Raw genomic sequence first — 16,156 nt, forward strand, 5'->3', positions numbered from 1 at the left:
GAGAGCTGCGGTGATCTTAGCGTGCAGTTTACGGAATGCAGACTGTGTAACTTCTGTGTGCCTGAGGCTGAAATTTACATTTTTTGCTAACATTTTTTTTTACTAACATCTGGAACACTTGTTTTTTTATGTGGTAATGATGACTAGTTGACTACTAAAAAATTCTAGTCGTGAAACCCCTAGATTTCACTCTCCCAGCATTGTGTGATAGGGGGAGACTTGGCTAGCAGGTGGAAATTGGACATGACTAAATTAGGAGGAAAACTGGGTAAAATAAAAAGTAGCCAATGGTGCAGTTTTTTTTTTTATGGTAATCAGCCAAATGCTACACATGCATCAGACATATTAGACAGTGAAATGCTGGAGTACTGATTTAAAACAATGTCAATTCTTAAAAAAAAATGGAGAACCTATATATTCTTAATATTTTTAATTCTGATGGACAATTGTTCACAGCCTGAATCCATATATAGCCCCTGCGCGCTTCTCTGCAGTCTCAGAGGTGAGGCAGTGTCTATTATCTTCAACGTGTTATATTTTGACGAGAGCGCTTTGGGCACTATTACAGCTCCGGGCTTCAGCAGATAATGGCCCAGGCTCCATGAATATTAGATATGCTTCCTACTTTGCTCTAAAAAACCGTAGCGTCATGAAAAACCTTACAGAAAACCAATACATTCAGGTTCTGGATTCTAACCATGACACGTTTTATCTTTTAGCAATGTCGTGTGTGCATGTTGTCCTGCGGAGGATAGTGCTGTTGTAGGGATTTGCTGGAGCAAAGGGGTGTTCCCTACAGCTCCCCTCTCTAGAAATCAGTGAGCCTGTGCTCCTTGGAGCAAACATGGCAGGGGATATTGTAGTAGGGATGCTCTATAACTTACTGCTGCCACTTATTCTACTAACAGGTGAGTGGAATTCAATTCTTCAAATTCTGGTTTTTGAAAATGTGGAAGAAGCCAAAACAAAAGTAGCTGAGGCTGCTGTTAAGACTGGCAATGTTCTTTCCTGCTGGTACTGTCATTAGCAGTAAGGTTTGCAAGGATTTGCAAATGTATTTTTACAAGCACAGCGACTGGAAAGGTGGATGTTATTTAATATGTATCATCTGGGTATGTTGATAAATGTTAACAATTCACCTGATGTTGCTATTATACATTTTACTTGAAAGACTTTCTTTCTATTATGAACTAAACACAGTGTTAAAACTGTACAACACTTTGAATTTAACTTAAATAATATTTAAGTTTAATTATCTGCCAGAAGTAGAGGTCATAAGTGGCTTGTTTAGAATCTAGAAATTAAAAAAACAGAGAACAATAGCAATTTATTTATTTGTTCATTTTTTGTTTAATAATTTGTTTAATTAGTTAGTTCGTCTGTGGCTTAATAACTTAATTGCATGATCCATCTTTTTATGCCCTCTCGTCATTCCAAAGCTTGAATACACATACGTTTAGTGATAATTCGAGTAGGAGTCAAAAGATTTTTTTCCCTTCTCTTCTGGTTGCTTTAAGGGGATATTTTCACATCATCTCAACAGTATTCACTTCTCTTAATCCACATCTAAATAAGATTCTGGGGAAGAAGAAAAAGAAATGCTTTTAGGATGTTTTCATTTGCATATAATTAAAGATCAACACTTCTTATTGCTGTCTGTATGTTTTAAATGCGGATGCTATGTTTCCACAGCTATAGCCTTTCGCTACAATGGCCTCTCTGTGGTGTATCTTCTGTTTTTGCTGTCTTTACCTTTGCTGCCCAGCCCTACGCTGACCACCATGAAGGGTGAGCGATCCAAGCATGTTTGGTTTATCAAAGGAACGGTAAATGTAGAATGGTTCAACTAACCAGATACATTCATATGCAATAGTTTTGTTTTTATTACATGCAGCACTTCTGGTGCTTTTTCTGTTCCCACTTATCGAACTTCAGAAAAACTAGAAAAACTAAATATCATTGGGGTTGCTTAGACTAGTCTTGCATTGTGTTTGTGAATTGTGAAAATGTCTTAAACATTGTGATGTTTTATTTTTGACATAACACACATCCAGCCGTTCATCAACGATCAGTTTCCACCCAGACATTCCTGTAGTTAAACTGTACTGGCCAATGCATGCACTACAGCCCATAACTGTACAGTCACATGCAAAAGTTTTAATACCTATTAAAATTACATGTTGACTTTCTGTTTTCTATGTATATATTTGCTGAGTTTAACATATTAGAAAAAATAAAACACAAAATATAACGTGCCAATTTTTTATTGCTTTTTTCCAATATGTTCAATTTAGTAAATAAACAGTAATTGTGCATTAAAATATGCAGAAGTGCGTTCTCTGTAGAGGTTGTTTACTGTAGAGCGGTGCCTAAACTTTTGCATACAACTGTAGAATGACGCAAAAGTCTATTGCATTGAACCAAAAGCAGTTTCAACAGAATAAGTTGTAATAGTTGTAGAGTTGTAACAGTTTGAAGGCTCATGGTCACATGACAACATGCAGGGTGAATTAGGGCTGCAACTAATGATTATTTCTGTAGCCGATTAAGCGGTCCATTATGATTCCAACTGACCGATTGATCAGGAGAAGAAAAGGGGCAGTTACTAGTTATTAACCATGCTGAGCTTCTGCTGTGGACGCAATGTGTTTTCTGCTCACATGTAATGTAGGAGTGGGAATCTCTAGGCACCTCACTATTTGATTTGATTTAGATTCAGGGTGCCAAGACATGATTATAAAATAATTCTCAGTGCATCTCTATTTTTGATTTCTACGATTTATAGCTTAGACCTACTTAGCTTTTAAGCCTTTTATGAAAATTACATATTAAATACTGTAATACTCAGTAATGAATGCACATCTAGTAGAGGAGTACTATTATATATGTACATATTATTTGGTGTGTAGATGCTGTTTTGGACATACATAATGTCTTCCATTGTAGTGGAGTTGCTATGGAATTCAGCCCTAGGTGCCTCAGGGAAAGCATTAAGTATTATATTTTCATACTTTTACAACTCATCTGATCCATCGAGACATGGAATAGAAAAAATACCAAGAATTTTCTTCAGGTGGTATGTCACACTGTGGTGTGAGGAGCTTTGCAGTTAAACATTCAGTCAGTATTAAAAGCCTAACTCTAAATATGACTGGATTAGCCTGTTATCCGGTTAGGAATCTCCTGAAGTGATTGCCTTAGTCTCGTTTTAGGGCTTTGTACTTATTATACACAAAATTTGCAACCATTCATGACTGCAAACATGCATGCATAGACTTTGTGCCTAGACCTCAGGCATGCGTCATTTTGTAGTCGGTGTCACGCCCATATTAGGAACTCCAGGTCTAAGCAGAGTTTTCTATGAGAAAAATAAATGTCTTCTTTTAAAATCGCCATTATCACAAACTATAATAAACAAAATGGTGCCAAAATGTCACTGGATCCTCTGTACATTTAGAAATATGAATAATGGTCCTGCTTATTGAAATCATGAAAGTCTACTATTGAATCTCAGCACCGTTATACACCAACATCAGCTGTTTAACCTGTAGACTACTGACAAGCCTTGCTGGTTTGTGTGGAGTATGTTGCTTCTGATGTCGACATTGTTGCCAGATTGGGTGGATTTGGTGGGGAGAAAAAGTGCTTTGGCAGGTGGACAAAATTTGGGCTGAAATTTTAATAAGCATAACTTCCACAATGTATAAATTGTAAAACTTGATTGACATATATTTTAGTCAGTCCTGTTGCTCTTATTGTTGCCCCGCCCATCTATATCATTCACAATCAACATCAGTGAAATGAACCATAGAAATAACCGTAGGTTATATTAATTCTGTCCAAATCAACATAATGATAATAATGGTGTTCTGTGGAAAAGGAGTTTCTTAAGCTTAGAGGCTTTTGAAAAATGTTTACTTGTGTCCTCTGTGGCTAAAATCAACCGGATATGAATCGGTCTTAAACGTCATAAACATTACAGATTCCCTGTAGTAAACTGGCACTACTTTACCTTCCCATGGTAAACTAATAGCACTGTGGACAGTTTTTGATTTGTATTTCTTTGGTGGTTTTTCATGCAACTTGGTGGGATTTTCTGGCCTGAAACTAGAAGCAATCTGGCAACCTTGGGAGTTAGTGTGCAGCAGTGTTATCTTGTTATCTGTAGCAATAGTCATATTTTGGCTTCTTAACAACCACGTAATTCAATGGGTCCAGTGAAATTCTGAGAAAAAATATCTATATGGCAAAACATGCCGGGTTCAGAGCATTTTTGTTTGCAACAGAGCGCAATAGCAGCAATGCATTCCTTTTCCCATAGGAAAAAACAGTGTAGACCTAGAGTTCTTAATATTGACATGACAGGATGACGACATGATTTCAGAGGTCTTTTAGTGAGATCCTGTATTTTGTCCACAACCAAGCTGGGCTGCACCAAGGTACCCTTTTACTTTATAAAGTATCTGAGCAGGAGTTAATCTAACAGTATGTGGAGTCTATATAAAAATATGATTATGATGTTTTATCAGTCAATTCAGAATCTTTCAAGAGAGACTTGCTATGGATTTAAGAATCAATTATTTTCCCCACTCTTTATATAGCAGTTGTGCTGTTGTGCCAGCTGAGCTCCACAATTTAGAGAAAACTTCGTTGCCAACTACATATGCAATGTAAAATCCCCCGGGTTAAATAAATTCTTTGCTCCTTCAGTAATGCTAAAGTTTTTACACTGACATTCTGCTAGAACCCATTTAGATATTCTGTAAATACACATTTATCAAGTGGATAAGAGTTTATGAGATGATTACGGTTGACTATTGAATGCATTAACAGTGCATAACGCTGAATTTTTATTGTGCACTGAGTGCACAATTATAGAGTAGTAGACTGATCCAAAAACACAAGCACTGATCCAAAAATAGTACATTTTTTATCTCTATTGCTAATATGCTATGTGTCCTCATATACTTATACTTACTACGTTATGGACAAGACAAGAAGCATCACTGCAGTGGAACTCGTCCTGCATCTGTGGAAGGGAAAATGACTCAGTTACTAAAGAAAGCATGATTTACTGCCTTCTTCCTTCTACAGCCGCTCCATGCCCTTATTGTACACAACAATTGTACTGAATCCAGCTGTCATGTGGAAAGTTTTTTGCCTGTTTGTTTATTTTGAGGTCAAAATCACAAAGATTCTAATTAAGCTTGTGCAGTTCTTTGTATTCACTAGAGTAATCAGTGAGCACTGTTCTCCAGCAATCAATATATGCCATTAAATTAAAGAAGTGGTCTCTGCTGGTATGTACTTTGTAAAGAGGCAAGTCCATTGTGGGCTCATCAATATTGCATTACAGTGTAATTATACAGGGGAATTAAGAGTTGTGGTGTCAGCGTCCCCAGCGTTGTATAGTGCTCTATACAGTATAATTCACATGGTAAGCACTGTTTTTCTCCCTTGCCTTTTGTCCTTTATGCTAGGGCGGCCCAATATCTGGTTTGTTAATCATTATCATGATACTGGCCTTTGCAATATTGATACTGCAGAAAGCTGCCATATGCAAATGGGTCCTGTAACCAATTATGTTGCTTTTCACTACGTGCTCTGAGAAGAAACAAAACAGTCGCTTCAATCATTGCTGAGCCAGTACTTTAACATTTCTGATTTAGCACTGCAACTCAACATAATGTTCCTTAACCAGTGAAAAAAAACTGTATTAATGGTTAATTTAATTCCTTTAATATAGGCTGTACGTAGTTCTAATAAAATTAAATAGTAGGTGTGGAAAGCTATTAAACCTGGCAGTTGTGTTTGTATTGATAAGGACATGATAGGTTATGGAAGTTTAGTTGCTCCAAAATATACAGTCAGATCCATAAATATTTGGACATTGACAAAGAGCAAAAACAAATTATTTTAGCTGTCTACCACAGCAGATTGGAGAAATTAAATAATGAATATAAGCTCAGTGCTGACTTTCAGTTTTAATTTGAGGACATCTACATCCAAATCAAGTGTCTTTTCATACATAGCCCCCCTATTTTCAGTAATTGGACAATTGGCTGCTAAGCTGTTCCATGACCATGTGTGTGAAATTCTCTCTTTATTTCACTTAACAAGTAAGCAGATAAAGCTGTCAGTGAAGCAAGCCATCATTAGATTGAAAAATCAAACTAAACCAAACTATTTTGTGCATTTTTAAAAAGACAGTATGCACTGGTGAGCTCTTAAACACCAAAAGGCCCAGAAGACCAACAACTGTGGTGGTTGACTTGGATGAAAAAAAAACCTTCACAAAAGTTGGCCAGATCAAGAGAAGATTTCACCAGAGCAAATACAGAAGGTTGCCACAAGATGTAAACCACTGGTAAGCCTTGAAAAAAACAAGAAGACCAGATTAGAAATTGTCAAAAACCATCTAAAAAAGGCTTTACAGTTGATAATGTGACTGTTGACAAAAGCAGCAGGATGGTTTCTGAAGTGTATAGGGCTGCATGATCTGCTTAGTTTCAGCCAAATGCTTTACAACTCATTGAATGGTACATCATAGTGCAGGTGGACGATGACCCGAAACATATTGCACAAAAAAAAAAAGAAAAAAAAAGACTTTTTTAAGGTGAAGAAGTGGAATGTCCTCCAATGGCCACTGCAATCAAACATGCATTTTGCTTACTGAAGCGAAAGGTAAAATGGCCCAAGAACAAGCAGGAACTGAAGACAGCTGCAGTAAAGGCAAATCATCACCAGAGAAGAAACCCAGCATCCGGTGATATCTATTGGCTCCAGACCTCCAGCAGTCAAGAATTTGCAACCTAACATTAAAAATGACAAATGTAATTTATGACTGTTAGTTTGTCAAATTTCTTTTGAGCCCTGAAAAAGGCTGTTTGCCTACCGTTCACCTGATTTGCATGTAAATACCCTCAATATGCTGTGGTAGACAGCTAAAATGACAATAATACATTTTTGTATTATGGACCTTACTGTATCTATTACCCCATGATTATTGGCCCATGATTATTGGCCATAGGTTGTTATTACAAACAGGGTTCTTTTATTGTTACAAGCTTGACATCAAAACAATAGCCTTTTCAAAAAGGTTTTATATACAACCATCTATAACGTATTCTCCATCAGTCTGAAGAATTATTTCATAATGCAAAGAACCATTTTATCATGTCATGCAAAGGGTTCTTTGAGTGTTTCATATGGAGCCATTGTCTTTACAAAAGAACCCCTAAAGAGCCATATTTTTAAAGAGTGTACCAGAATCGATGTAAGATACATTTTGAATTTGAATTGTATATGTTATTTGTATTAACTGGTTAGATGTTACAGTTTTAGAGACTTACCTTGTCAACTCTTATAGTCTAAGCTGTTATCTGGACTGTGCTTTGTCCAGTGGTGGACAAAGTACACCAATTGCATACTTGAGTTAAAGTAGAGATACTGTATGTAAACTATTGATTTAATATACTGCAGTGCTTGCTTTTAAAAGTACCTAAGCATCAAACGTGAACGTTCTGTGTGATGTTGTAGCAATTACAGCTATCATAGTCTTCCACACTGTTTAATCCACGTCCTACACCTCTTTTCTTGTGTCTTTAGTTTAGAAAATGGGTAAAACATCACTCACTTATCAAAACTTTTGGATATGGCTATGTGATTTACAAACATGCCACACAACGCTTCACAACACTAAATTCTGTTAAATTCTGAAAGTTTGTCAGAAGTGTAAAGAAAGATTTAAATAAAGTCATTTAAAGTGGTCTGATGTGAAATGCTCTATTTTAGCTCCATTTTAACTTAGTGGGTCAGAATGGTTCACAGTAGTGGTGATGGGAACCATACATCAGTTGTAATGCCTATAAAGACTGCTTCACATAAAGTCATTACATCAAAGGGTTATAATATGCTGCCTGATGCCTAAAACATTGTTTAACAATAGTTTTGTGCAAAAGCTTTTGACCTCATGGCGGAGGGGTACATGCAGGGTGTTGAATGGCAAAATAGTCCCCCCCAAAAAACATTGTTTTAGATTTACCACTATATCACCATCAACATTACATATGAAGACACATGTAAGCTTACAGAGAGTAAATAGAATGGCTATATTTGTAGACATTGTAGACATCATGACCCCTTGTTCCTATCACCACAACTGTGAGTTGGTAAAATTCTCTACAATTAACAATTTGACATCAAACCACTCTGAATGACTTTGTTTACATCGGAACAAATGAATTACACAGAAAGTTTGAAAAAATAAGATGGAATTTCCTTTTTAGATAAAACAAACGGCAGTTCTTATGACGCTGTAGCTGAAAATCACAGAATCTCCTCCTGGATCTTCTTGGAACATTCCTGCACCGCCCCCTCATCATCCCCAGCACCCGTTGCTTGTTATCTCTGGCTTTGTTCTTGGTGGTTTTCATGGAGTTCTCGTTAGCCCTTCTGATTGTTTGTTAATGACTGGTTTGTCTATGTTTTGCCTGGCTGCTTATCTTGTGATCTCTCCCTCTCGAAATGTATCCACTGAAACAACATGTCAACATATGACATAATTTAATTTTTCCAAACAACAAATATAATGCAAATTCTGATAATTAGTTAAGAAAAAGGAAAACTAAGGTTTAATTGAAAATGAAACAATAAATGTTGCCATGTTGTATAATTTTAGGAACAAAAAAATGACAATGCTACTGAATGAAGTCATTGGGGAGCAGAAATATTTGGCCCTTATTTGTGAGCTGAGCCAATTGATCTGACTCACTGAAAAGAGCCCACCACTACTTGCTTTCTCTCTTCTCATCCGCTCTAGTTTCATATTCTCTCTGTCTCTCCCCCTCTCTCTCCCCCTCTCTCTCACTTAAACACATACACACACACACAGTCTTGGAGATGAAGGCTGATTAAACAGCATTATAATTGAGATGCATTGACCGGGCCTTCAGTGGAAAAATGACATGAAGCTTTTAGTGAAAATCCGGTTATCGGAAACACATTTGCTGTTTCAGCTAATGCTGTATATGAATAGAATTGGTTTTGTGCTAAACAAACAAAAACAAAACACTTTTCCCTGTAGTAACAGCCCTCTCCCACTCATACACTGGGAATGATAATTTTGCCTCTATTTCTTGGGTAGGAGATGATCTTTATTTCATATCCATTAGTACAGATCATTGTTTAAAAAAAATCAGCAATGAAGTAAAATGTAATCAGGTTCAAATAAAACAAAATATTTTCAGAAGAGTATTTAACACTGAACATGTTCAGTTTATATAATATGCCTAAATATCAATAAGTGAACTGTTATTGACTTAGGAATCTTCTTAAAGGGGATTTTCACCTATTCCTCTTCATTTTGGCATATGTCATTCAGAGTGGTTAAGGTGAAATTCTCTTTCGCCCAGTCAGAATTGTTCTCAGTGGTGGTGATAGGAACCAGGCATCCGGTGTGTTTAATACCTCTAAAACCTCCCTCACAAAAAGTTGTTAGATGAAATACTTACAAAATCCTGTCTCATGAAATGATAAAGCAGAAATTGTCCTGTGGTTTTTTGCATTGTTCTTTCATGAAACCTTCAACTTTCATGAAATATTGTCAACATTTACAAGCACATCTTGCAGTATATTCTCAATTGATAGCAACGTGCAGTCTTTTATTTCATAAGTTAGCCTTGTGAGGCAAGTACCTAGCTAATTAGAGAGCTAATGCTAGAAATATTACTGCTAGCTAGATAGTTAGCTAGCTAATATTATGTTTAGCTAATGTTATGTTGCTTGTTTTGGTATTGTTGTCTTTGAGCTCATAAACCAATACATTGTTTGGATTCTGGTCTTGTTACTCCTGCATTTCTGTACATATAGATTTTAGGTTGTATGTCATCACTGGGTTTGTTGGTGTATGTGTGCTTTGGGCTTAAGGCAACAAAAATAGTTCTTCTGTTTCCACTCCATAGAACATTTTTTTTTTGTTGAGAATACAAAATGTCATAACAATAGTTCATAGGTGAAAACTATTGTGGGGTATATATATAATGTATATATATAAATGAAAACCTGAATAAATGGGTGGAGAAACATAATGAGTACTGATGCTTCCAGACAGGTGTACTGCATGATACAATTAAGCAGTTAACATCCTACCCTGCTCAGTAGCATGTTTAAAAGTGCTGAGCAGGCCTACCTTACCTTAGTTTTGGATTAAGATGGCAAGAGGAAAAGATCTGTGTGACTATGAAGGAGGGTTCATTATTGGGGCACAGGATTCAGTCACAAAGACTGCTTAATGGACTAGTGTTTCAGTTGGAACAGTGACTAATGTAGGAAAGAAAAGTCTGCCTTTAGATCTGTGGGAAAAACATCAGTAAAAAGAGTTTGAAATTCCAAAGCTTTTATTCAGTGTTTATGATGCTTGTGTGTTATATAGTGCAATATGTAAAGAAAAACAGAAGAGCAACTGTTCCTCAGGTGGCTGACAAAGTCAAAGCAGGACAAGATCAGACTGTGTCAGCAAAACTGCATAGCGATGGATATTATAGTAGGACTGCAGTGCTTAAGCCCTTTAATATAAAGATGACTGCGCTTGTTTGGCACTTGTTTGGTCATTGGTTCTGTTCTGCTTTTTTTGGTAAGGGAGCCTTACATAGTACTGTAAATGTTAACTAAACAGCATCCACATTTCCTCTCTTCATTTAGTTTTTATGTATTTATAACTGTTCTTTCAAAATAATCTGGAATTCTCAGTTATCTATTACTACTGCTAACAATAAAAATTCTTCACATAGTTTTGCTGTGTGATTCAAATACCAGTATTTGAGTATATTACAAAATATTACAATGAAAGTGTGCACTTTATTCAAATATTCGCCTAGTTTCTTTTCTCAAGAGCTAATTATCAAGAAAATAAGACTCCTGGGTGAGTCCTCTATACATTAAATTCAAAATGCATCCATCCCAGAAGCCAGTACTGCTGGCTTATCCTCACAAACAAGATAAATGATTCTCTGATGCTTGGATATTCTTGGAATATTTTAATAATGTTACAGATTATAGATGGTTAAATCCCTAAATTCCTTGCAGCTGTGCATAGAGAAACATTGTTCTTAAACCGTTGGACTGTTGGACTGATGACTGAGCCTTTCATGAATGCTCCTTTTATACTCAGTCATGATAGCCATCATCTGTTACCTATTCACCTGTTTACCTGTGAAAACTTCCTAGTCCTACTTTGCCCTTGTCCTAACTTTTTTGGAAAGGGTTGCAGGCATCAAACTTGGAATTAGTGTTTATGTACAAAAATCAATAAAGTTCATATGGTAAAATATTAAATATCTCTTCTTTGTGCTGATTTTTTAATTAAATACTAGTAAAAGACAGTTTAAAAAATCACTGCTTTCTGTTTTTATTTGTGTTTTGCCTACTGTTCCAATTTTTATGGAATTAGGTTTGTACATGATTACAATGTCTGACAGTTTTACAATACACAATACTTAATAGAAAACAATAAACTAACTTTACTCATTTGGTATTTGTTTGCTTTTTAATTTGGTTGTAAATGTGCAGCTTTTTATACTTGTATGCAACTGGTATGCAAATCTATAAATTATTAAAAGCTGATATTAAAAGTTAAGCGTAATTGATTGAATTAAAAGTCAATATTAGTGTTCAATATTTCTGGTGAACATTTTGTAATAAATTTTACTGTCATATGAGCTGTGTCCATATCTCTAAAGAGTGCACTTTCATTTTCACTGAAGTGCTGATGCAGGAATAGTAGGTAATCTCGGCATCTCAGACCAGTCAAATATGTCAGTAAATGCTTGACCACATCCTGGAGATGCAAGCAGAAAGTCTATAAGTCTAGTTGCATGGCTGTCTTTTCTCTTCAGCCCTCATAATCCTGAGCCATTAAGCTCTCTGCAGAGAGACAGAGACTCATAAACTAATTAAAGTGTGATCTAATGGCCCACAGAGGATTTGGACATGATTATTGTTTTAGACATGAGGAAAAAGAGAAGCTAAGTCTGCATTAACATTTTTTGAACTATTTTATATTTTTGCTCTTTTCTACATGTTGTCCAAGTTCTTTGTTACACTAAGCATAGCCTGTTTCAGCTGCTCAGTATCATATCTGATCATTTTTGTCTGTCTCTTCTCCAGGAAATACAGGCAGGTTCCTCCTAATTGTTTGCTCCACAGGTGTAATGTTTCTGGCCCTACAGTGTGGAATACAGATCACGTACGCATACGTCCCTAAAGAGAGTAAGTTCATATACATACACATATATATATATATATATATATATATATATATATATATATATATATATATATATATATATATATATATATATATATATATATATAGACCGACCAGCCACTTCACAAGTACTCTTGTGTCTACACTCTTTGACCATCCAGGTGCACTTTGTAGTTCTACAATTACAGACTACTAAATTCTCATTGAAATTATCAGAAAATTCAGTAATTTATCTATTATTATCTTTTTTCTGTGTTTCTTTTAGTAAGTGGACCCTGGGAAAACATCCTCTATCATCTTGGTATTGTGAGGTATGAACACATTTAAAGTTGTGCAGGTAGCCTCACTGGGAACATCACTTTTTATGATTTTCATGGACGAAAGAGTCTTATTCCTTTCATTAAAACTCATGTTCAAATGACTCTTAAGTGGATTTGAACTACTTATCAGATTTTATTTTGTCCCTGTTAGTGATCTGAGTCATGCCAGCCTGAGTGCATGTTGATAGTAAATGAAAAATGGGTGGGGGCATATCAAACGTAAGAAATTCTTATGTGTGTCTTTTGTGTGAAGATTTACTCAGATTGAGTGAAAATATAAATTATGATAAAAAACTTTGAACTAAATTAGAAAAGAAAGCAAAATAGGGTGACACTAGAGTGATCCTTTGTAGATGAAACAAACTCTCAACAGACTCTCAGTAACATGTCAAAAACATATGAGGATTAGGATTAGGTTTTGGGTTGAGGTTGAGGTGAGGGTTAGAATTAGGGCCAGGGTTAGGGTTAGGTTTAGGGTAAGGTTGGGTAAGGTTAGGTTTTGCGTAGTGGAAGTAACATATTAATAATACATCTACTTAATCTAAGTAATGTATCAACAGAACATCTACAAGATATTTACTTCACTGTATTCAGATGCTTCGCTACTGCTACTTTACTGATATGTTACTGATAATCTGTCAAGAGTTTATTAATCATCCACAAAAGACCAATCTAAATAAAGTGTTACCCAAAATAGAAGCATTTTCACTAGTAGTCTCAGACTGCTGGCTCCTACTGTATACAGAAACCACCAGAACCTACAGTTCTGGCCATATCGCCATCTAGTAGTAGGCCTTTACTCTAATGCAAGCCTTACATCAACAGTTGACATAATGTAATATTAAAGTGCTTGGCCTCCCACAATTGCCACTTGCCACTATAATATTTGTTATTATTCATAATGTTCATAGATTTAGTGATGTTGATGCTGGGAACGTACTGCGTCTCCTGATGCCGGACTTTGGCCTGTTCCTGTCGACCTTCTTCATCCGGCGTTTGTGTAACAAGCTACTGCGACCACCATCTATTAATGACCATGAGCACAGCATTCAGCTCTCTGACACTGAGGTACAGCACAATGCACCACACACAGAAATTCATTCAGCAAAGGTGGAACAAAGCAGACATCCTATAAAAAACTATTTATTATTTAGCTGTGCTAACAACATCTCCATTTAGTTTAGTGTACATCAATATTGCTTTATGGTATTAAGCAATACCGTGAATTATTGTCCTACAAAATGATGTTTGTCAGAGTTTAAATGTACTACACTTGTATTGCAACTATCCACCACTGTTTACAGTGCACTCTTATGAGGAGGTCAGTATTAATGTGGAAATGAAAATGTTAATTCCACATATGGAGAGGCCAGCAATTAAAAATACAAACATTTGCTTACAAACAAAAAAATTCTGTCCTTTTTTGAAATGGAAGAGATGTTTGATGTTCCTATTTAAACATTGTTAAAGTTTCAAAATGTTCACTCTTAAGTCCATATAGTCCATTTACAATAACTAAGCTGCAAAAACAGCCCATTTTGAATATTTTCTTTGTGATGTCACACATGCTTTTACACATATCTGCCTTTTTAGGCCTTTAGCAAGTTAGCCCTGCCCATTCACGCTGAATGATTTGTTATAAGGAGTGTTTTAGTTCAGACTGCTTTTTGAATTAAGCACAATACAGGACAGCCAATCAGAACAGAGTTCTTTTACATACATCAGTCTTTAAGGCACAGTAAAAAACAGCCTGTTTAATGAGAGGTTGGCAAATGGTCATGTAGAATTTAATTATTGACTAAAATTTGACTACAATAAAAAGTGTACAGGTTAAGGTTTAGTTTTTGTCACAATAGAGATATTCTGATATTCCATGAAAAGTGGTTAAATTTTATTTGCCATGTTAGCAGTATTCTGTAGTGCAGCATTCTTTCCCTCAGCCTCATTGTTTTTCCAGAATTCACAATTTAGTTTTCTTTTATCAATGTTCTCTTACTGCAATACCCAGCATGCATTTTACAAAGACATCACACAACCACTGGGAATCCTTGCAGTGTCAACCTATCCTGAATGCTAGTCTAGCCACTAAGCTATAGGCTAATAAATACAGCCAGGCTAGAATTAGTGTAACTCTTACTTTGATCGTTGAACAAAATTGTAAAGAAAATAGTGATTCTATATTTATTCAGCACAAAGAAAACCAGTGAAAAGAAGCCAAGCTGCGGTAAGGCGTCTAGATTGCTAGACATGTGGACTCGAATCATATGACTTGGACTTGAGTCATGAATTTGATGATTTGAGACTTGACTCGACAAAATCAAAACAGACTTACAACTCGACTTTGGCTTCAACACCAGTGACTCAGACTTTGGCTTGGACTTAAGCCTTATGACTTGGAAAGACTGGATACTCAAAGTGGAAGGAACGCGGAGAAGCGTCTGACTGCAGTTACTGTTTAAATGAATGGATTCACTGGATTGCACTACTTTTTGGGTGCACCATTTTGTCTGTCATGTTATCTGTGTGCCATGGATTTTGTATTTTATTTAAAGGGTAAAAAATACATATATACAGCTATACACTACTAACAGGCCACCATTAAAATGCTGTATTACTGTTACCATCCATTTTTGGTGTTCTCTGTTGAAATGGCCTTAAATTTGCTAAAGAATGCATACTGACTTGTTTAGGACTCAAACATTAGGACTAGGGATTTGACTTAAGATTTTCCTTGGATTCGACTTGAGCCTCACCTGTATTGACTTGGGACTTGAATCCAGACTCGACTGTCTTGACTTGGGACTTGACTCAGGACTTGAGTGTCAAGACTTGAGGCTTACTTGTTACTTGCAACCTAGTATCTTGTTCCCAAATCTGTAGATAGCCAGCTATCTTGCTAACTTAGCTTGTCGCTTGGCTAATCATTTAAAAGTCAGAGGTGTCAGGTCAAATTTTGCAGGACCACATCAAATGCAAAATCAACATTATACTGGTGAAAAAAAATTCATAAAGTGTACCATTTCCTAGGTACAAAAAATGGTTTTAGTTTTAGCAAATGTGAGCAATTATAGCGCTTTTTTCACTCACTTTTCATTCATTATTTGCTCATGCAGGATGATGAAACATCTGACTCAGAGTATGAGGAGGAGAGTGACAGGTCGTGTTCAGACAGTTCTGAAGAGAGCAAAGCAGCCCCAGCGACTCCTCCTCAATTTGTGCAGAAGCTTATTGTCTTTGCAGCTGGTCTAAGACTGCTCCTCTCTACTGTCATGAATACTGCTGGAAAAGTAGTGGTGACCATACTGCTGGGGCTCGCAGGTACTGCACACATGCTCATATTGATTTATTTATTGTTTATCACTAAGGCATCAGTTTCACTATTTATAGTTGTCTTAGAAACAAATTCCAAGCTTTAACTGTAGGCTTTTAGATTAAAGTGTCTTTGAAGTTGTGAATAGCATACAATCAAGTGTTTGACTGATACTGTACATTAAGGCACATTCAGTGTACACTGTTCAAAAGTTTAGAATTGCTGTTGTCAATAATATAAAACCAACTTTGTTGCAGATAC

At 36.1% G+C, this 16,156-nt stretch overlaps 1 protein-coding gene across 1 annotated transcript in view; it reads left to right on the plus strand.

Annotated features, from left to right (window-relative positions):
• The first annotated feature begins 844 nt into the window (after positions 1 to 844).
• si:dkey-11f4.7 (piezo-type mechanosensitive ion channel component 2) overlaps positions 845 to 16,156 on the plus strand; it is a 74,584-nt gene continuing 59,272 nt past the window's right edge. Inside the window, exons 1-6 of the mRNA XM_036579718.1 lie at positions 845 to 908; positions 1,693 to 1,788; positions 12,166 to 12,267; positions 12,531 to 12,576; positions 13,497 to 13,653; positions 15,699 to 15,903. Coding sequence (XP_036435611.1) covers positions 845 to 908; positions 1,693 to 1,788; positions 12,166 to 12,267; positions 12,531 to 12,576; positions 13,497 to 13,653; positions 15,699 to 15,903 — 670 coding nt within the window. The remainder of the gene's footprint in view (positions 909 to 1,692; positions 1,789 to 12,165; positions 12,268 to 12,530; positions 12,577 to 13,496; positions 13,654 to 15,698; positions 15,904 to 16,156) is intronic.

Source organism: Colossoma macropomum, unplaced genomic scaffold (genome assembly GCF_904425465.1).
Source record: "Colossoma macropomum unplaced genomic scaffold, Colossoma_macropomum, whole genome shotgun sequence".
Taxonomy (NCBI): domain Eukaryota; kingdom Metazoa; phylum Chordata; class Actinopteri; order Characiformes; family Serrasalmidae; genus Colossoma; species Colossoma macropomum.